General features: G+C 45.3%; 1 protein-coding gene across 1 annotated transcript in view; it reads right to left on the bottom strand.

Moving 5' to 3' along the window:
• Positions 1–18549, bottom strand: part of gabbr2 (gamma-aminobutyric acid (GABA) B receptor, 2) — a 971826-nt gene that overhangs the window by 864257 nt on the left and 89020 nt on the right. The window contains 1 exon segment of the mRNA XM_068004534.1: positions 945–952. Coding sequence (XP_067860635.1) covers positions 945–952 — 8 coding nt within the window.

Consider the following 18549-nt stretch of genomic DNA (forward strand, 5'->3'; position numbering starts at 1 on the left):
AGGTTATAGTCCAACAATTTTATTTTAAAATCACAAGCTTTCGGAGATTATCCCGTTCATCAGGTGAATGAGTGGAAGGTTCTCAAATCGCATATCTTATATTAGGCTGGGACAGCATCACACCAATCAAAAGGTGTCGTTGTTGTTCAAACAGGCCAGTCACGGAGAACAGCACGTCCCAGTACACTGGATATACATTGTGTCAATTACACAGACAGAAAGAAAGAGACCCAAATGGCAGAGAGAGAGAGAGAGTGAGAGCGAGAGAGAGAATATTAAAAAACATAACTTTTTTTTCCCCCTTTTTGCTGGTGGGGTTACGTGTAGCGTGACATGAACCCAAGATCCCGGTTGAGGCCGTCCTCATGGGTGCGGAACTTGGCTATCAACTTCTGCTCGACGATTTTGCGCTGTCGTGTGTCTCGAAGGCCGCCTTGGAGAACGCTGACCCGAAGATCGGTGGCTGAATGTCCTTGACTGCTAAAGTGTTCCCCGACTGGGAGGGAACCCTCCTGTCTGGCGATTGTTGCGTGGTGTCCGTTCATCCATTGTCGCAGTGCCTGCATGGTCTCGCCAATGTACCATGCTCCGGGGCATCCTTTCCTGCAACGTATGAGGTAGACAACGTTGGCCGAGTCACAGGAGTATGAACCATGTACCTGGTGGGTGGTGTCCTCTCGTGTGATGGTGGTATCCATGTCGATGATCTGGCATGTCTTGCAGAGGTTGCCGTGGCAGGGTTGTGTGGAGTCGTGGACGCTGTTCTCCTGAAAGCTGGATAATTTGCTGCGAACGATGGTCTGTTTGAGGTTGGGTGGCTGTTTGAAGGTGAGTAGTGGAGGCGTGGGGATGGCCTTAGCGAGGTGTTCGTCGTCATCGATGACATGTTGAAGGCTGCGGAGAACATGGTGTAGTTTCTCTGCTCCGGGGAAGTACTGGACGACAAAGGGTACTCTGTTGGTTGCGTCCCGTGTTTGTCTTCTGAGGAGGTCTAAGCGAATCTTCGCTGTGGCCCGTCAGAACTGTCGATCGACAAGTCGAGCGTCATATCCCGTTCTTACGAGGGCGTCTTTCAGCGTCTGTAGGTGTCCATCGCGTTCCTCCTCGTCTGAGCAGATCCTGTGTATTCGTAGGGCCTGTCCATAGGGGATGGCCTCTTTGACGTGGTTGGGGTGGAAGCTGGAAAAGTGGAGCATCGTGAGGTTGTCCGTGGGCTTGCGGTAGAGTGAGGTGCTGAGGTGCCCGTCTTTGATGGAGATTTGTGTGTCCAAGAAAGAAACCGATTCTGAGGAGTAGTCCATGGTGAGTTTGATGGTGGGATGGAACTTGTTGATGTTATCGTGTAGTCTCTTCAGTGATTCTTCGCCGTGGGTCCATAGGAAGAAAATGTCGTCGATGTATCTGGTGTATAGCGTTGGTTGGAGATCCTGTGCAGTGAAGAAGTCGTGCTCGAACTTGTGCATGAAAATGTTGGCGTATTGGGGTGCGAAATTGGTCCCCATGGCTGTTCCGTGTGTTTGGGTGAAGAACTGGTTATCGAAGGTGAAGACATTGTGATCCAGGATGAAGCGGATGAGTTGTAGGATGGCGTCTGGAGATTGGCTGTTGTTGGTGTTGAGTACTGAGGCTGTTGCAGCGATGCCGTCATCGTGGGGGATACTGGTGTAGAGTGCCGAGACGTCCATCGTGGTGAGAAGTGTTCCTGGTTCAACTGGTCCGTGGGTGCTGAGTTTTTGTAGGAAGTCTGTAGTGTCGCGACAGAAGCTGGGGGTTCCCTGTACAATGGGTTTCAGGATGCCCTCGATGTATCCAGAGAGGTTCTCACACAGGGTTCCGTTGCCTGATACGATAGGACGTCCGGGTGTGTTGGCTTTGTGTATCTTTGGGAGGCAGTAGAAGTCTCCCACGCGGGGAGTACGTGGGATGAGAGCACGTAGGATGCTTTGAAGGTCTGGATCGAAGGTCTTGATCAGTTTATTGAGCTGGTGGGTGTGTTCTTTGGTCGGATCTGCGGGTAATTGTCTGTAACCTCAAACACACCATCGTTCGCAGAAAATTACCCAGCTTTCAGGAGAATAGCGTCCACGACACCACACAACCCTGCCACGGCAACCTCTGCAAGACATGCCAGATCATCGACACCACCATCACACGAGAGGACACCACCCACCAGGTACATGGTTCATACTCCTGTGACTCGGCCAACGTTGTCTACCTCATACGTTGCAGGAAAGGATGCCCCGGAGCATGGTACATTGGCGAGACCATGCAGACACTGCGACAATGGATGAACAGACACCACGCAACAATCGCCAGACAGGAGGGTTCCCTCCCAGTCGGGGAACACTTTAGCAGTCAAGGACATTCAGCCACCGATCTTCGGGTCAGCGTTCTCCAAGGCGGCCTTCGAGACACACGACAACGCAAAATCGTCGAGCAGAAGTTGATAGCCAAGTTCCGCACCCATGAGGACGGCCTCAACCGGGATCTTGGGTTCATGTCACGCTACACGTAACCCCACCAGCAAAAAGGGAAATAAAAAGTTATGTGTTTTAATATTCTCTCTCTCTCACTGCCATTTGGGTCTCTTTCTTTCTGTGTAATTGACACAATGTATATCCAGTGTACTGGGACGTGCTGTTCTCAGTGACTGGCCTGTTTGAACAACAATGACACCTTTTGATTGGTGTGATGCTGTCCCAGCCTAATATAAGATATGCGATTTGAGAACCTTCCACTCATTCACCTGACGAACGGGATAATCTCCGAAAGCTTGTGATTTTAAAATAAAATTGTTGGACTATAACCTGGTGTTGTAAGATTCCTTACATTTGTCCACCCCAGTCCATCACCGGCATCTCCACATCATTAATGGAGTAGGTCCTGGCCCGATCTCCTTATGTGGCTCAGTGTCAAATTTTGTTTGATAACACTCATGTGAAGTGCCTTGGGATATTTTACTCCATTAAAGGTGTTATATAAATGCAAGTTGAGGGGGAAGCAGCTGATGTCTAGGGGATGACTGCACTTCAAAAGCAGTTAATTGGCTGTGAAGTGCTTTGGGACACACAGAGGATGGGAAAGGCAGCATATAAATGCACATTTTCTTTCATAGGCGAGTCAAGCTGACCAAAATATACACTGCCAATGAATGAATATGCTCACTGATAGCCACAGAAAAATGTGCTCATCCAGTCTTGTTATTACACTGTGGGCTAAGAGTTAAGTCTGTACCTTTATTAATACACAATAATAAAGTTGGAGAATATCTGCATTGAACAAAGATGGAACACCTTAAAAATAGACTCTGGATATCCAAAATAATTATACACTTCTTCCCAAGATAGATATAACATGGCTTCAATCGAATTTCAGAGAAATTGTACTGCAGTGAAGCCATAGGTAAAAATAGCAAGAGGGTGACATTAAATTCAAATCAATCCAGGAACATTCTGTAGGAATCAGACACTAATAATACAGAACAGATTTAGTGATATCTCAAACTGTGCACAACAACCCACCGACATTTTTAAGAACTGATTTTGGCAGTTTTAAGCACACCTGCTTAGTAGGTCATATTGAACAAGATACTACTGTGTTTAGGGTTAGAAGATCCTGCCTGGAGAAGTAAGCACTTGAAAGAGGCAGTAGAGATGTGGAAGAATGTTCATCTTAAGAACATTGATTCTTGACTAATTGCAAAAAACTTGATTTGTTTAATTCAGATATTCAAGAGTAACTCAGATTCTCAGGCACTTACGACTCTTAAGTGTCCATCTATGGGACTTGTTAACTGAATACTTTGTATCTGTTTTCACAGTGGAGGAAAAGGACAAAATGCCAGCAGTACAAGGGAACCTAAAAATAAGTCAAAGAATTTAGTGGATTTAATATAAAGTAAAAAAAATGGTAATGGAGGAAATAATAGGTTAACAAGAAAACAAATCTCCAGGACCCGATGGTTTCCATCCCAGAATATTAGAAGAAATAGGTGAGGAAATTGCAAATGCATTAGTCATAATTTTCGAAAGCTCTCTAGATTTAGGAATTGTGTCTTTGGATTGAAAAATTGCAAATATCACTCCATTATTTAAGAAAGGAGGGGGGGGGGGGGCGGGGGGGAGAAACCAGGTAATCACAGACCTGTCAGTTTAATGCCAGTTGTGGGGAAGTTACTATAATCTATCATCAGAGACAGAGGGCATGATTTTTACCTGGAGCTGGGAAGAGAGCCGGGGGGGAATGAATTTCATTTGCGAAACCGGGAAATGAAGTGAATGCATCAGAATCTGCGATCGCAACTTAATTGAAGCCAATAATTTTTGCTTCTGGGTTTAGTGTCTCCAATCTGTGCAGTGGGTATACTGCACACCCGAATGATGCGATCTAAAGTCCACTATTTAAAGGGCCAATGCAAAAATGGATTTTGGAGAAGGAGGAAATGAAGCAATGGATTCAAAGAGAGCAAGGCCAGCACTCAGATTCACAGATGGTTCCCTTGAAGTACTGCAGGGTGCAGTGTGGACCAGGAGGGAGATAATTTACCCCAGCAATGGGAGGAAGAAACCCAGTTCTGCCACCAAGGCGGCGTGGCTGGAGGTGGCCGAGGAGGTGAGCAGCAGGAGCACAGTGTCCTGTGGAAAACCATAAAGACCACATTAATGTAGAAATACGTGAACAGTTACTTGACCATAAAAAAGAAAAGAAATGCCTGATGGATACTTGACCAATGTTAACTCCTTGACTCCCATACATGGGGTAGCTACAGCACACACACACACACACACACAGAAAGACACAATTGTGTAATTACGTTTAAGCCTTGGTATGTTGATAATTAAGTTGGCTGTGCAGGTGCTTGGGACTGTCTGGCACCCTCCCTCCCCCCGAGCAGATAAGGGTATTGCTGACTATAAAATATAATGAGAATACAGTTTCTTGAGAGGCCATGTGGCCTTGAGACTGACTTCAGCCCTACTGATAACCAGCTTCGGAATTTAGGGAGGGTAGTGCTTGGGCCTACGAGGCCTACGTGCCAATATAGGAATGAGCTATGGATGTCCAGAGGAGGCAGGCTCACTACTTGATTGACCAACTACCTGAACCAATAAAGAATGTACATGTACGCCCATATTCTATGACAGGTGGCATTGCTAATTAAACTGTATAAATGTGAACTGTGTCCTTTGTTCAGTGAAGAGGTTGTTCTGACTGTTGTTCAGAATATAGCTTCCCTTGTATAAAGGTCAATTAAGTAAAACTTTTCCCTTTGTGATACTGGTCTGAGTGTGTTAGTGCATTGGTATAGTGTTAAGTTTCAACAGTCCTGGTCTTGGTTGCAATGAAGGAAGCGGTTTAATGACCTAACCAGGTCAGGAAAAGTGAGTACAGTTGCTGATTCACCCACATCCTGTGGTGTCTATCATCCCCTCTCACTCTGTCTTGCCAAGCATACTCTATCACATCACTCCTCACACCCACTTAAGTTTCACCAGCACCCATCCTTCACTTTCGATGCACTTCCTCACCTCCCCATGTATCCATCGCCCGCTGTCACTCACTCCAATCCTTATGCAATGTGATGCATTTGCCTCATAGTCATCATCACTCAATGCATCGTGTGAATACGTCACCTTCAGTCACTCACAGGTCTGTTCTTTCAACCCTTGTAGGAAATAAGAGCACAAAACGCAAGGGAAAAGGTGAGGACTGGAGGTGGCCATCCACAAATAGTCCAGTTGACAGATGCAGAAGTGACACATCTGCATCCCTCTCCAACAGAGATGGGGAGATTGAGAAGCCGCAGATGCCTAGTGACAGAATTTAAACATCTTTCACGCACATGATGACTTAATTTCATCAATGACTGAACTATGAGAAACCCGAGTATAGTGATTGACAAGATTGTTACTTTGCCATGACTAATTCATATCGCTTTCTTGTGTTTTCCGGGCCTTCATACATACAAAAAGAATGTGTGGAGCTGCCTAACATCGATTCCTCGGAGGACCTCATTCCTTCTGAGGGTACACCATCACAGGATATACAGCCATGCACCAGCGCAGATACTTGCACTTCGGTGGGTCCTCTTACAGTTTGTTGGATTTTCACCTGGTAATTTGCAACTCACAAGAGAGCACAAGCAGACACTGGTGGAAGGGGCAGCTGTGGAGAGTCTGCGTCAGTAAGCACACACCTCTCAAAGCTCTGCTCAGCTGGACAAAGATGCTGAACCCTGGGGGCCATTCTTGAGAGCAAAAATGATTGAGGCACAGCTGCACCTTTGCGAGGTACTGGAAAAAATGCCACGTACACTCTCCACAACAGCAGAGAGGGTGGAGGAGCCCAACTCCATCACTAGTGGATTGGTGTCATGGGCGATTGTGAGCATATTTGCTATGAAGAGAGAGGCCGCCTCCATGAAGCTTCAAGCAAGGCTCTCAAATGAGTCTATGAAGGCCATGACCACGACTGTGCAGGAAATATGCTGCCTTAAACAGGATGACAGATACCTTATCCATAGCCTTATAAGGCAGCACATCTGTCACTAATCTGCTGTCCAGCAGAGTGGTGGGAGTGATATTGCACTGGCCCTGGAGAGGGATGATGGAGAAAGGGAACATGGAAGTGGGAACTCCATTCAAAGTGCTCCCACGTCTCACCCGTTGCCCCCCACCCCACTTCACCCAGTACCCGAAATCCTGCCTCCGCTCCCGATGGCCAAGTCTGCCCCTGCATAGATGCAGGTGGAGCTGTCTTTGATGGGGCCCTCACGGGCTCAAAAACACAGAGGTCATAGGCCAAAAGCATCTCAGCAGTCAAGGCAGGGATCTAAGCAGCCTGCCTCCACCTCTGCTGAAGCCACAAGGGATGCAGCACCTAGAACGGTAGGAAGTGCAAGTTCAAGAAATTGTAGTTCACCAAGGATATGCACATGGGTGTTTGAAGAAGTGTTATGTCATGAAGTTTCCTTTTTTTTTTAATATTGGCACATAAAATTTACTGATTAGCACCACTTCCACATCTTGCCCATTATTGTGTCCCGAGTGTGAAGTCGTTGTTTCATTTACGTCATGATGAATGCCAAAACATGACGGTAACCATTGGGTGAATGTGCAATGGGTGTATGCTTGGTTGAAGGACTGTTTTGTGCAAAGGGGGAGCGGAGGTTGGTGATGGTGGGAGCTGGCCAGAGTATTTCAATGTCTCTTTTTTCCCCACACTGACTAACAGAACCTGTGAGAGATGAAGGCATCCCTCGCAGTAATATGCGTGGCTAGTCTGGTGATGGGTGCCCCATCTACTCCTTGTCCTCTTCCTCCTCTTCTTCAATGTTGTCGCCATCGGAGGATGATTGACGAGTGCCTTCGTTCTCCTCCCTCTCTAAACCTCTCTGCTGTGCTATGTTGTGCAGGACACAGCGCACCACTATGATTCTGGAGACTCTCCTTGGCGAGTACCGAAGGGCACCTCCAGACCTATCCAGGTATCTGAAGCACATCTTCAACATGCCGATGGCTTGCTCAATGACACACCTGGTGGTCATGTGGCTCTAGTAGTAGCACTCTTGTGCCTCATTGGTGGGGTTCCTCACAGGTGTCATGAGCCATGTCTGCAGGGGGTATCCCTTATCTCCAATGAGCCAGCTCTTAAGTCTGTCTCCTGATTGGAAGAGGTCTGGAATGTTGGACTGGCACAGTATAAACGCATCATGACAGCTGCCAGGGAATCTAGCGCACATCTGCATAACTCACTTCTTGTAGTTACACACCAGCTGTGCATTGATGGAGTAAAACCCCTTTCGGTTGATGAAAACCCCTGGCTCATGTGGAGGTGCACAGATTGCAACGTGTGTGCAATCGATTGTGCCCTGCAGGTGGGAAGCCAACCAGAGAGGCAAAACCGACTGCCCACTCATTCTGGCTATTGTCATTGCAGGGGAAGTTCACGTAAGCGGACGCTCTGGCAAACAACCCAGCCGTCACCTGCCTTATATATTTACATGCAGACAACTGACACACCCTGGTGATGTCACCGGTGGTATCCTGGAAGGAGCAAGAGGCAAGGAAATTAAGGGCAGTGGTGACTTTTACTGCAACGGGCAATGCATGGCCACCAGGGAGCAAGTCTTCTTGAAGGAGGCTGCAGATGTCTGCGACAACCTGCCGACTCAACCTCAGCCTGTGTAGGCACTGCTCCTCAGAGGGGTCCAGGAAGCTCAGCCTCTGCCTGTATACCTTCTCACATACGTAGTGCCTCGTGTGTCCTCGGCCCCTCTGTTGCTCCCCACTCTGCTGTTCTCCACTCAGCTCCCCTCTCCGTTCCCCAGATATATGTTAGGCACCTTTCTCTTGTGCACCTGCAGATCCCAACACATCATAACGTCACAGCTGTAGATGGCCATTTTCTTCCTCCTCAGATGTCCTCTCGAATATAGCTATTGTGCACCCCCCACCCCCCACCCCCACATTCTGATTTAGTCAGTTCAAAAGGCTCCAAAGTTTTCGAACACTCCGTCTCAACACAAGGACTCTCAGCCAAACGTTTGCCAGAGGGAACTGAGAGACCAGCTGCAATAACTGAGCTTTTATTCAAATGGAGCAATTAAAAGTTTAAATACCCACATGAACTGCAGCTCAATCTCGACTCTATTTCACTGGTGAGATTGAAAAGCCCCGGGAAACCAGCGCTGGAGACGTTAAATTTGATGTGTTAAAATCAATTTAAAATAAGGTAGTTGACGACTCCTAGCTACCTTAAATTCCCCGTTAACAACCCGCCCAGTGGGACGCGACCTCGGCGATTCGGTTCAGCGAACAGATCCAAATGCACCCACGTTAAAGCCAGAAGTGAGCGCATTGGAGCTGGGTTGCGGTCGCAAATCGATAAAAATACAATTTTCACCTCCTATCTGACTCCAACCCACCCATTCTTGGGGGTTAAAATTCCCCAAGAAGTGACTAAGCACTTGGAGAGATATCAGCTGATCAAAGAGAGTCAGCATGGATGTGCAAGGCTAGGTCATGTCTGACTAATCTAGTTGAATTTTTTAAGGAAACTACTAGCATGGTGGAAAGGGGAATGCCCATGGACATTTTATGGATTTCAAGAAGGTATTTTATGAAGTTCTGCATAAGAACGTTCTCTGATTGGTAAGATGTGACAAGTAGTGTTCCCTAGGGATCTGTACTGGAGCCTCAGCTTTTCACCATATGTATTAATGATTTGGATGAAGGAATAGAGAGTTGTATATCCACGTTTGCAGATGACACTAAGTTAGGAGGTACAGTAAGTTGTGTCGATGACACCTTGAAGTAACAAAAGGGACAGAGACAGACTAAGTGAGTAAGCAAAACTAAGGCAGATGGAGTTTAATGTGGGGAAGTGTGAGGTCATCCATTTTGGATATGAGAAAGACAAATATGAATATTTTCTTAATGGTGAGAGTCTAGTTCTGGCGGAGCGAAGGGATTTGGGTGACCTTGTGCGCAGATCACCAAAAGCTAGTGCACAGGTACAAAAAGTAATCATAAAGGATTTGATGGGGTATATCCAGAGAAACTATTTTCTCTGATGAGGAATCCAGAACAAGGGGGGATAATCCTAAAATTAGAACTTGGAGAGAAATCAGGAAGCACTTTTTCATACAAAACTGCCATGATCTAATTAAAAGTCAGAACAAGCTCGAGGGGCTGAATGGACTACTCCTGTTCCTATGGAGATACACCCATCTCTTAGGAGAAAAACAGAGAAATCAGTTTTGATTCATCAAGATTAATTTTACTTTCTGATAACATATTGTCCATAAGAATCTGGAATCTAAATTTCAGATAAGTTATGTGTAAATTAATATTGTCCGCACGGTGATATTTTATGCTAACTTCTACCCAAGGGCATGTATTTAATCAAAGGTTAATCTCTTCAGCAAATGGCTCATTCACAAAAGCAAACACAATGAAGATAAGGGACACTCAGTGTACCTCTTTGTAATCTATGCTCCATAGAACAAATATTAGGTCTAATTAGAGCACAGTGTTCTGCCACCACCTCCCCCCCGCCACACACACACTTTCTTTAAGATGTCCCCCCAATTATATTCATCCTGTTGATAATTTTAGCGAAAAAGTCAGCGAATGTACAAAATGAGATTTTCCAGCTGTCCTAGCTTCTCCTGCACCATATAATATCCATAGATCGGAAGGCACATAATGGGGTACAAATTTGTTAGGCTTCCAGCATGCACCTGAACCGGGAGGCCCGAGGCTTGCGAGAAATTGAGCTTCGGGCCTCACTAACAACCGGGGCAAGCTGCCAGCACCAGTGGTGTGCCTCCAAAGGCAGCTTGCCTATGTGGCCAAATCAAATTTAGGCCGCCTGCCTCGCTGACAGCGGCCCTCAGATAAGGGAGCAGGTGAAGATGAATGTGAGGAGGGCGATCAGACGTGCAATGGAGTCCGAAGTAGTACTCCTCTTAGCTCCACAGGAAGGTTTAGAAAAATCTAAATTCACTTTCTTGGTGGTAGCTGCTGCTTAGGCCGCATCAATTGCAGGGAAGTGTGAGCAGAGCAGGCCTGGCACTGTCCAATTTCCTGCAGGAGGCCTAAAATAGACATTAGGACCCTTATTTACACATACAAGGGCCGAACGCCTGTTTCAGATGGGCACCTAGGCAGCAGCCTATCCCAATATGGTAGCATCCATTCCCATGCTGTAGATCGGGTGCAGGACATTGCGCCTCGAAATTGGTTCAATTTCTACCCTAAAGATGTTTCCAGGCTCCTTTCAATGTCACTGCAGAATCAGCTGCAGGAGTAGCACAGGTAAACTAGCAATGGAAGCACTTTACCTCCAATTGGTAACTGAGCAGCCAGCGGGAATCTGCAACCAACTATCCTAGGAATCAAATGAGATACAAACTGCATCAAACCACTTCACTACTACTGTCTGCCACTCAGCCACCTTCTGAGTCCATCAAGCAATATTTTTACATATTAAATAAAATCATGTCCCAAGAGAAAATATTTTCAGCAGAATGAAGAAGCAGCCCCACTCCGCTCTCAAATTCTTCTTTAACGAATAGGAAGTCACCAGGAGAAAATTCCTTTTCAGAACAGTGCTTGTATAATGAACAATAGTCAGAACGTGAATACTGTTTGATTGTGATGTATTAACGTTGGACACATTTTACCAACTCCTTCCTAGATATTTGCTTAAATTTAAATATTTTTTCTCTTTTAAATGGAATACTGGACTTAACAGACAGGGTTTATGGGGACCTATTGCTTTCTTATGTAGAACAGTTACAAATCCTATGAAAGGTATTCAAAAGAAGCAATGCATTGTAAGCCTTTCAGGAATACTAATCAGTCAGATAGTGACTCCAGGGGCTTGATTTTACACGTAAATTGCAGGTGCGTTGGGGCGGGGAGGCTGCAAAATTGCAGAAATCCCGTTCGGGTTCGGAAGCCGTCTCCAACCTGTCGACTTCCAAGTTCCCCACAGACGCACCTGTGTGCCGGCGGGATGATAGCTAAAGGGCCAAATGTACCTCATTGAGTACTTAAAGCACTTTACTTGCGACATATTAGGTAGTTAAAACGATTTTTAACATACCTGGGCGGCTTTCCCATGGCTTCTGATTCACACCTGGTGAAACCAGGCATGAAGGGCTGGATCAGGCAAAAAGAAAAAATAAATTAAATAAAAAACCATTGCATGAAGTTAAAAACAAAATCAACCTACCTTTCCTCCCTGCTCCGAAGTCCGATGTCCCCCTCTCCGATTTCCACCTCTTCACCCCCCCCGATCTCCCCCTCTTCACCTCCCTGATTTCCCCCAATGTCCCCTCGATCTTCCACTCTCCCCACCCCGATCTTCCACTCTCCCCCTCGCCCCGGACTTCCAGTCCAGCGCCGGATGACGTCTCGCTCTTTCTCTTCCTCGCCCCCCCCCCCCCCACCTCACGTTGCAGCTCCTGACAGCAGCCAGCCTGTCAATCAGGCTGCCAGGCGCGAAACCCGGAGAGAACATCAGTCACCAATCAACATGCGATCACGTCGGAAACGGTAAGTTTTGTTTATTCGGGTTTGCCACGCTCACCTTCACCCTCCCCGCTGCCAACCCGCCACCATTTCAAAATTGAGCCCTAGGAGTCTCTTCTACAAGTCTATAGCCCACTATCTTCACCTGAGCTTCTCACTACTTTGCATTGATTGAATAATCCCATGCTCATCGTCTTTCATTATTTTTAATGTTTCATAAACATTCAATTTCTCTACCTAAGGTAGGGCTGGCAAATGTTAAAAAAAACTCTAGGGCCTCTAAAGAGGAGAAATATATGTAAAATGTATAAAACAATTTTTGAAAACACTCAAAACCTTTAATTGTTCAAATCAATTTTTTTTTCTAATTTTCTCCCCTTCTATCCTGAACTCAATGGCTCTTGCTGGGGTTCCACAGGTGCCAGTAGCCTAATGACTATTCTTTGTACGTGATTTAAGACAATGAAAGCAGGTTATTCCACCACAGAGGGCAACACAGCCAAACTCAATCCTCTTCACACTTTCCACAAAGACCTTTCTAAATTTTTCCCATACCTATCCTGAACTATAGAGACTGTAGCACCCAACTGCTACCCCAGTTGAGATCACATAACTCAGCACAGACCAAGTACCGTCTGATTTACATTGGACATAATGTCACTCGGGAGTTACTCTGTTAAACTTCTTAATTACTATTATGTGAAGCAGTCCTCAAATATCTCATGGTGACATAATACAAAGGAATCTTGTAATCCTTCCCTAATTACCACGTCAAACGAGAGAGATAAATGCTCCCGCCAAAGGATGACCAATAATCAAAAAGATCCTATTCAGGAATACTCATGCAAGGTTATCCAAAGCCATATTGCTTCTCTGAACCCCGTGAAACATGCCTGCAAGTAATCTATATGCCACAAAATACTTCTATTTGCTCCTTGAGGTAAGGGGAATTTTACCCTTCTTATGTCTAACTTTAAATTTCACTAATTTGTTATTCAGAAACTTTGATGAAGGACCAAGACCCGTACAAGCTGGACACCACCAAGGTTGAATAAAGTAAAGGAGAAGGTGATTCATATCATGAAGTGGTGGTTAGCTGCTCCTAAACCCTCAAGAATGTAGAAGGAAAGGAAGCCTTGGGGAGGTAATAGTTCCATAGTTTTGAGATTCTGGGTAAAAATAACTATTTCCACTATTCTACTATCCATGGCACATTAGATTACGAGTAGCTGCTTTCCCTTCTCTTATCTCTGGCTCTATGTAAGTCTTTTCTCTGAGGCATGTAAAGAAGGCAGATACGTAGGGCATGATGCTGGCGGGAGGAGAGCAGGGGGGAGGATTTGAGGGTGCGAAACCCAGAAGGGAGGTAGGCAGGTAGCAATCAAGACCTTAATGAGGCCAATCAATGCCTCTTCCAGTTTTCATACCCCCTTTCCTTTTGCTAGAGAGGAGCTACATTTGAGGTTTTGGGGAGGGGGGAGAAAGAGAGAGAGAGATACCTCATCAGCTGTTGGGAGTGAGATGGGGAAGACATCAGACATCGGTGGGGGTGGGGGGAAGACATCGGAAGGGGGGGGGCAGACGTTGGACATCGGGGGGGGGTGGGGGGGGATGCAGGTGACATCGTTTTTTTATTTTTTAAATTTATTGTAATTTTATTTAATTTATTTAGTCTATTTTTCATTGATCCGGCCCTTCCTGGCGTGAATCGGAAGCAGTGGGAAAGCCGCCCAGATAAGGTTAAAATCTTTTTGAGTGTCCAATATACAAAAAGTAAACTACCTTAAGTACCTCAATGAGGTACATTTGCCCCTTTAATTATCGGCCTGCCGGATTTAATTGCCGGCAGGACTTCCCGCTTCTTGATCTGCGTACACACCCAGATGCGTCTGGGTCGTACACGTTTTTTGGCGAGTTGGAGTCAGGATTACCTCCTTACTCGGACTTGGCAGTTAAAATCCTGCCCCTAATGATACCTTGAGAAGCTGAAACCTACAATTTATTTAATATAAACTATTACACAGAACACACCTGTTATCACCTATACTGCCTTACCAGGAACTAACAGATCTTGACAAGCACTGGAAGTTCAAGGTGGAGCTGTGAATATTTTTCAGCAGCTTTAGGAACATTTTCAAACTGGTTCCTGTTGAGATATATAGGGTATATATTTCTGACATTGTGTAACCATTAGGAGTCTCAGGCAGCATATCGGAAATTCAGGCATGCAATGATTTTCTAATTATTATTTTAAATCGTGTACAGCAACACCCAAATTTCTAATAGACACTATCCGCGAGGGAAGCTCATGAGCAGTACTGCAACATTGGAAAATTACCCCATAGTTCTAGAAAGCAACAGGAAGACTCAAGATAACTTTACCTAAACTCTGTATCTGGAGAGAATTCACCCCCTTCCAAATGCCCTGTAATATAAAAGGCAGATAATTTTTGCAGCACAGACATCGAGCAAAAGGAATCCCAGAAGCACTTCTTCCCAATACTTATTAATAGCATTGGCCATACTAGGGGTGACTTTCTAAATTTGTGCTGCTGGGACTGAGATTCATTTGGGGGCACGTATCAGAAATTTGGGAACATGCTGCACACAACTTTACGACTAGCAATGAAATGGTCAGAAAATTACACACGATGCATTCCGCACCAGACAGACAAAGTCAAAACATTACCTTGCAATTCAGATAATATGGAAATATATCATATTTCAATCACTTGCCTGATTATTTTAAGGCTCATATTAAAACAGACAATATAGTTAATAAAACATACTGCCAAGATTAGCATAAACACGTTCGGTATGTATGTAATTCCTTGGTCCACAATTTTGAAGGGATAATTCCTTTACTTTAAATGGATAATTCCTCCATTAAAATAGAGGACCAAGGAATTCCATACAAATGAGACTAAACTTTTTAATGCTAATCTTTGTGGAACATAATCTTTGTAATTCCAAGGCCTTGGACAAAATTTTAGAACCATTACATAATGCTGATGATTTCATATTTTCTATGCACTTTAACATTTGAAACAAAGATTGTGTGATGGAGCATTCATTCAGCTCCCACTCTGACCATCATTACTGCAAATATAAGCGTAGTAATGTAGATAAATAATGTGTTGAATTTTATTCCCAAAAGATGTCTCGGCATGGGTGCAGCTGTGCCATGCCGCACGGCAAGTTAAAGCACAGTCTTACAACTCTGTTCAATGGCACACCTTCATAGACACCAAATTCCTTATCTGAATGAACAATCATTGTTTTATTGCTGGTTTCCTTGGTGTACTGAAATTTAAGATGGCGATGGGGAGAAAAATAATTGTGTTTTAAGACACAGCACTGATGCTGTGGTCATTTTCTCCCAGGGGACTTCTTTTCATGATCCAAATAAGATATATTTCAGATATGTGACCCTTTGAGGTAAATTAAGTTTTACAAATGGTTAGTTTTTTTTAGATGCAGCATCTTAATAGAGAATGAAAGCAATTTGGATTGGCTTTTGCACTGAGTTATGTTACTGTGGTTTCACCTGTAAGACAAGGATATAATCCAATACAGACTAATAGGATGAGAATGTGTGTGTGCTGGCTATATGGGCTCACATGAAACATGTTTCAACCCATTCCTAGTGGCTGTAAGTCCATAACATAAAACTGTCCATATTCCACACTAAATTAGCAATCTCATTCAGAGATCTCAAAGCTCAGCTAATGTGGGAAATAAAAATGTCACATTAGTGCAATACAGATTGCTCTTCTAAGCTTTCAGGTTGATACATTGCTAGGAGAAAGTCGAGAAAACTTGTCTCTGCATTGTATATGGTCTGAGGGTGGTTGGTTTAGTCATCGGCTATCAAAAGTGGAAAATGACAAGCGATCCTCACCTTGACAAACATAAAATAAATTGGTGAAAATATAAAATTATTTTTAAAAAGCTGCTGAATAATTAAAAGCATGTGTTGTGGCAAGCTGCCTTTACAACAACATGCATTTATATGGCACCTTTAAAGCAGTAAAACATCCCAAGGCACTTCACTGGAGCGACTATCAAACAAAATTTGACACCAAGCCGCATAAGGAGATATTAGACAGGTGACCAAAAGCTCGTCAAAGAGGTAGGTTTTAAAGATCGTCTTAAAAGGAGGAGAGAGATAGAGAAATTTAGGGTGGCAATTCCAGAGCTTAGGGCCTAGGCAACTGAAGACACGGCCATCAATAGTGGAGTGATTAAAATTGGAGATACAAAAGAGGCCAGAATTGGAGGACAGCAGAGATCTCGGAGGGTTGCAGGGCTGGAGAAGGTTACAGAGATAGGGAGGGGCGAAGCCATGGAGAGGTATGAAAACAAGGATGAGAATTTTAAAATCGAGGCATTGCTCGACCGGGAGCTAATATAGGTCAGTGAGCACTGGGGTGATGGGCGAATGGGACTTGGTGCGAGTTAGGATATGGGCAGCAGAGCTTTGGATGAGCTCAAGTTTATGGAGGGTGGAAGATGGGAGGTCGGTCAATGCAGCATTGGAATAGTCAACTCTAGAGGTAACAAAGGCATGGATGAGGGTTTCAGCAGCAGATGAGCTGAGGCAGGGGCAGAGACGGGTGATGTTTTGGAGGTGGAAGTAGACGATTTTGTTGATGGAGCTGATATGGGGTCGGGAGCTCATCTCAAGATCAAATAGGATGGCAAGGTTGTGAATGGTTGGTTCAGCCTCAGACAGTGGCCAGGGAGAATGATGGAGTCAGTGGCTAGGGAACGGAGATTGTGGAGGGGACCAAAGACAATGGCTTCAGTCTTCCCAATATTTAGTTGGAGGAAATTTCTGCTCATCCAGTACTGGATGTTGGACAAGCAGCGTGTCAAATCAGAGATAGTGAAGGGGTCAAGAAAGATGGTGGTGAGGTAGAGCTGGGTGTTGTCAGCGTACATGTGAAACCTGACATTGTGTTTTCGGCTGACGTAACCGAGGAGCAGCATGTAGATGTGAAATAGGAGGGAGCCAAGGATAGATCCTTGGGAGACTCCAGAGATAACGGTGCAGGAGCAGAAAGAGAAGCCATTGCAGGTAATTCTTTGGCTATGACAGGATAGATAAGAATGGAACCAGGGAGGGCAGTCCCACCCAGCCGGACGACAAAGGAGAGGAGTTGGAGGAGGATGGTGTGGCCAATGGTGTAAAAGGCTGCAGACAGGTCGAGAAAGATGAGAAGCGATAGTTTACCACAGTCACAGTCACATAGGATGTCATTTATGACTTTGATACGGGCTGTTTCATTACTTTGGCAGGGTGAAAACCTGATTGGAGGGGTTCAAACCTGGAGTTGTGGGAAAGATGGGCATGGATTTGGGAGGCGACAACACGTTCAAGGACTTGAGAGGAAAGGGAGGTTGGAGATGAGGCAGTAGTTTGCAAGGACAGAAGTGTCAAGGTGGGTTTTTTTGAGAAGAGGGTTGATGATGGGAGACTTGAATGGAGGGGGAACAGTACCTGAGAGGGAACTGTTAACAATATCAGCTAACATGGGGGCCAGGAAGGGAAGTTGGGTGGTCAGCAGTTTGGTGAGAGGGAGCAGGAGGTGGGTCTCATGGACAAGATGAGCTTGGAGAGGGCACAAGGGGAGATAAGAGAGAAACTGGAGAAAGATGAGAGTTCAGGGCCAGGGCAGGGGGGGAACCAAAGGGGAAGGGAGGGAAGCAACGGAAGCAGCTGAACGGATGGTATCAATCTTAGTGACAAAGAAGTCCATGAGCTCCTTGCACTTGTCGTTGGAGGTGGGGGTGGAGGGGACAGAGGAGAGGGATTTAAAAAGACGGTTTGTAGTCGAGAGAAGCTGGGGGTTATCTTTGCATTCTAGGATGATCCTAGAATAACGTGCAGTTTTGGCAGAGAAGAGCAGGACCCAATCATGCTTTATGTGGTCCAGCCAGATCTGGCGATGAATGGCTAAACCAGTTGTCCACCATAAACATTCAAGTCTGCGTCCTTTGAACCAGGTCGAACCAGGGTGAGAGAATAATAGTTTTAATGGGGAGAAGAGAAGGGTATCAGAGGTAGAGGTAAGGGTGTGATTGAGCAGATCGATCACTGCAGAAACGTCATAGTGCCAAAGGCTAGACAGTTGGGAATTTGAAAGTGCCGTTGTAAGTGACTTGGGGGAAGAGTTTGTTCCAGGGATGAAATGTAAATGCATACTTGCCATGATGTATATACAAGCCTCCTGATTTTAGAGTTAATCAGATCATTTCTACCCAAAAAGTGAATTCCAAAATTAGGGTGAAATCCTGAACTAGCTGACATTGGCACCTAGCAGTTCTTGTGCGACACATATAGCTGCTTTCCGTTGGCACTTACTGACAGGTAGCATCCATTTGGACCACACCAACATATCTCGCACCTGCGTACAGTGCAGGAGGCGCTTCAATGACCTAAGTAGGTCAGCCGAAGTGAGTACTCTTACTCATTCCCCTACACTCCGTCTGCCACATCACCGCC

This window comes from Heptranchias perlo, chromosome 2 (assembly GCF_035084215.1).
Source record: "Heptranchias perlo isolate sHepPer1 chromosome 2, sHepPer1.hap1, whole genome shotgun sequence".
Lineage (NCBI taxonomy): Eukaryota > Metazoa > Chordata > Chondrichthyes > Hexanchiformes > Hexanchidae > Heptranchias > Heptranchias perlo.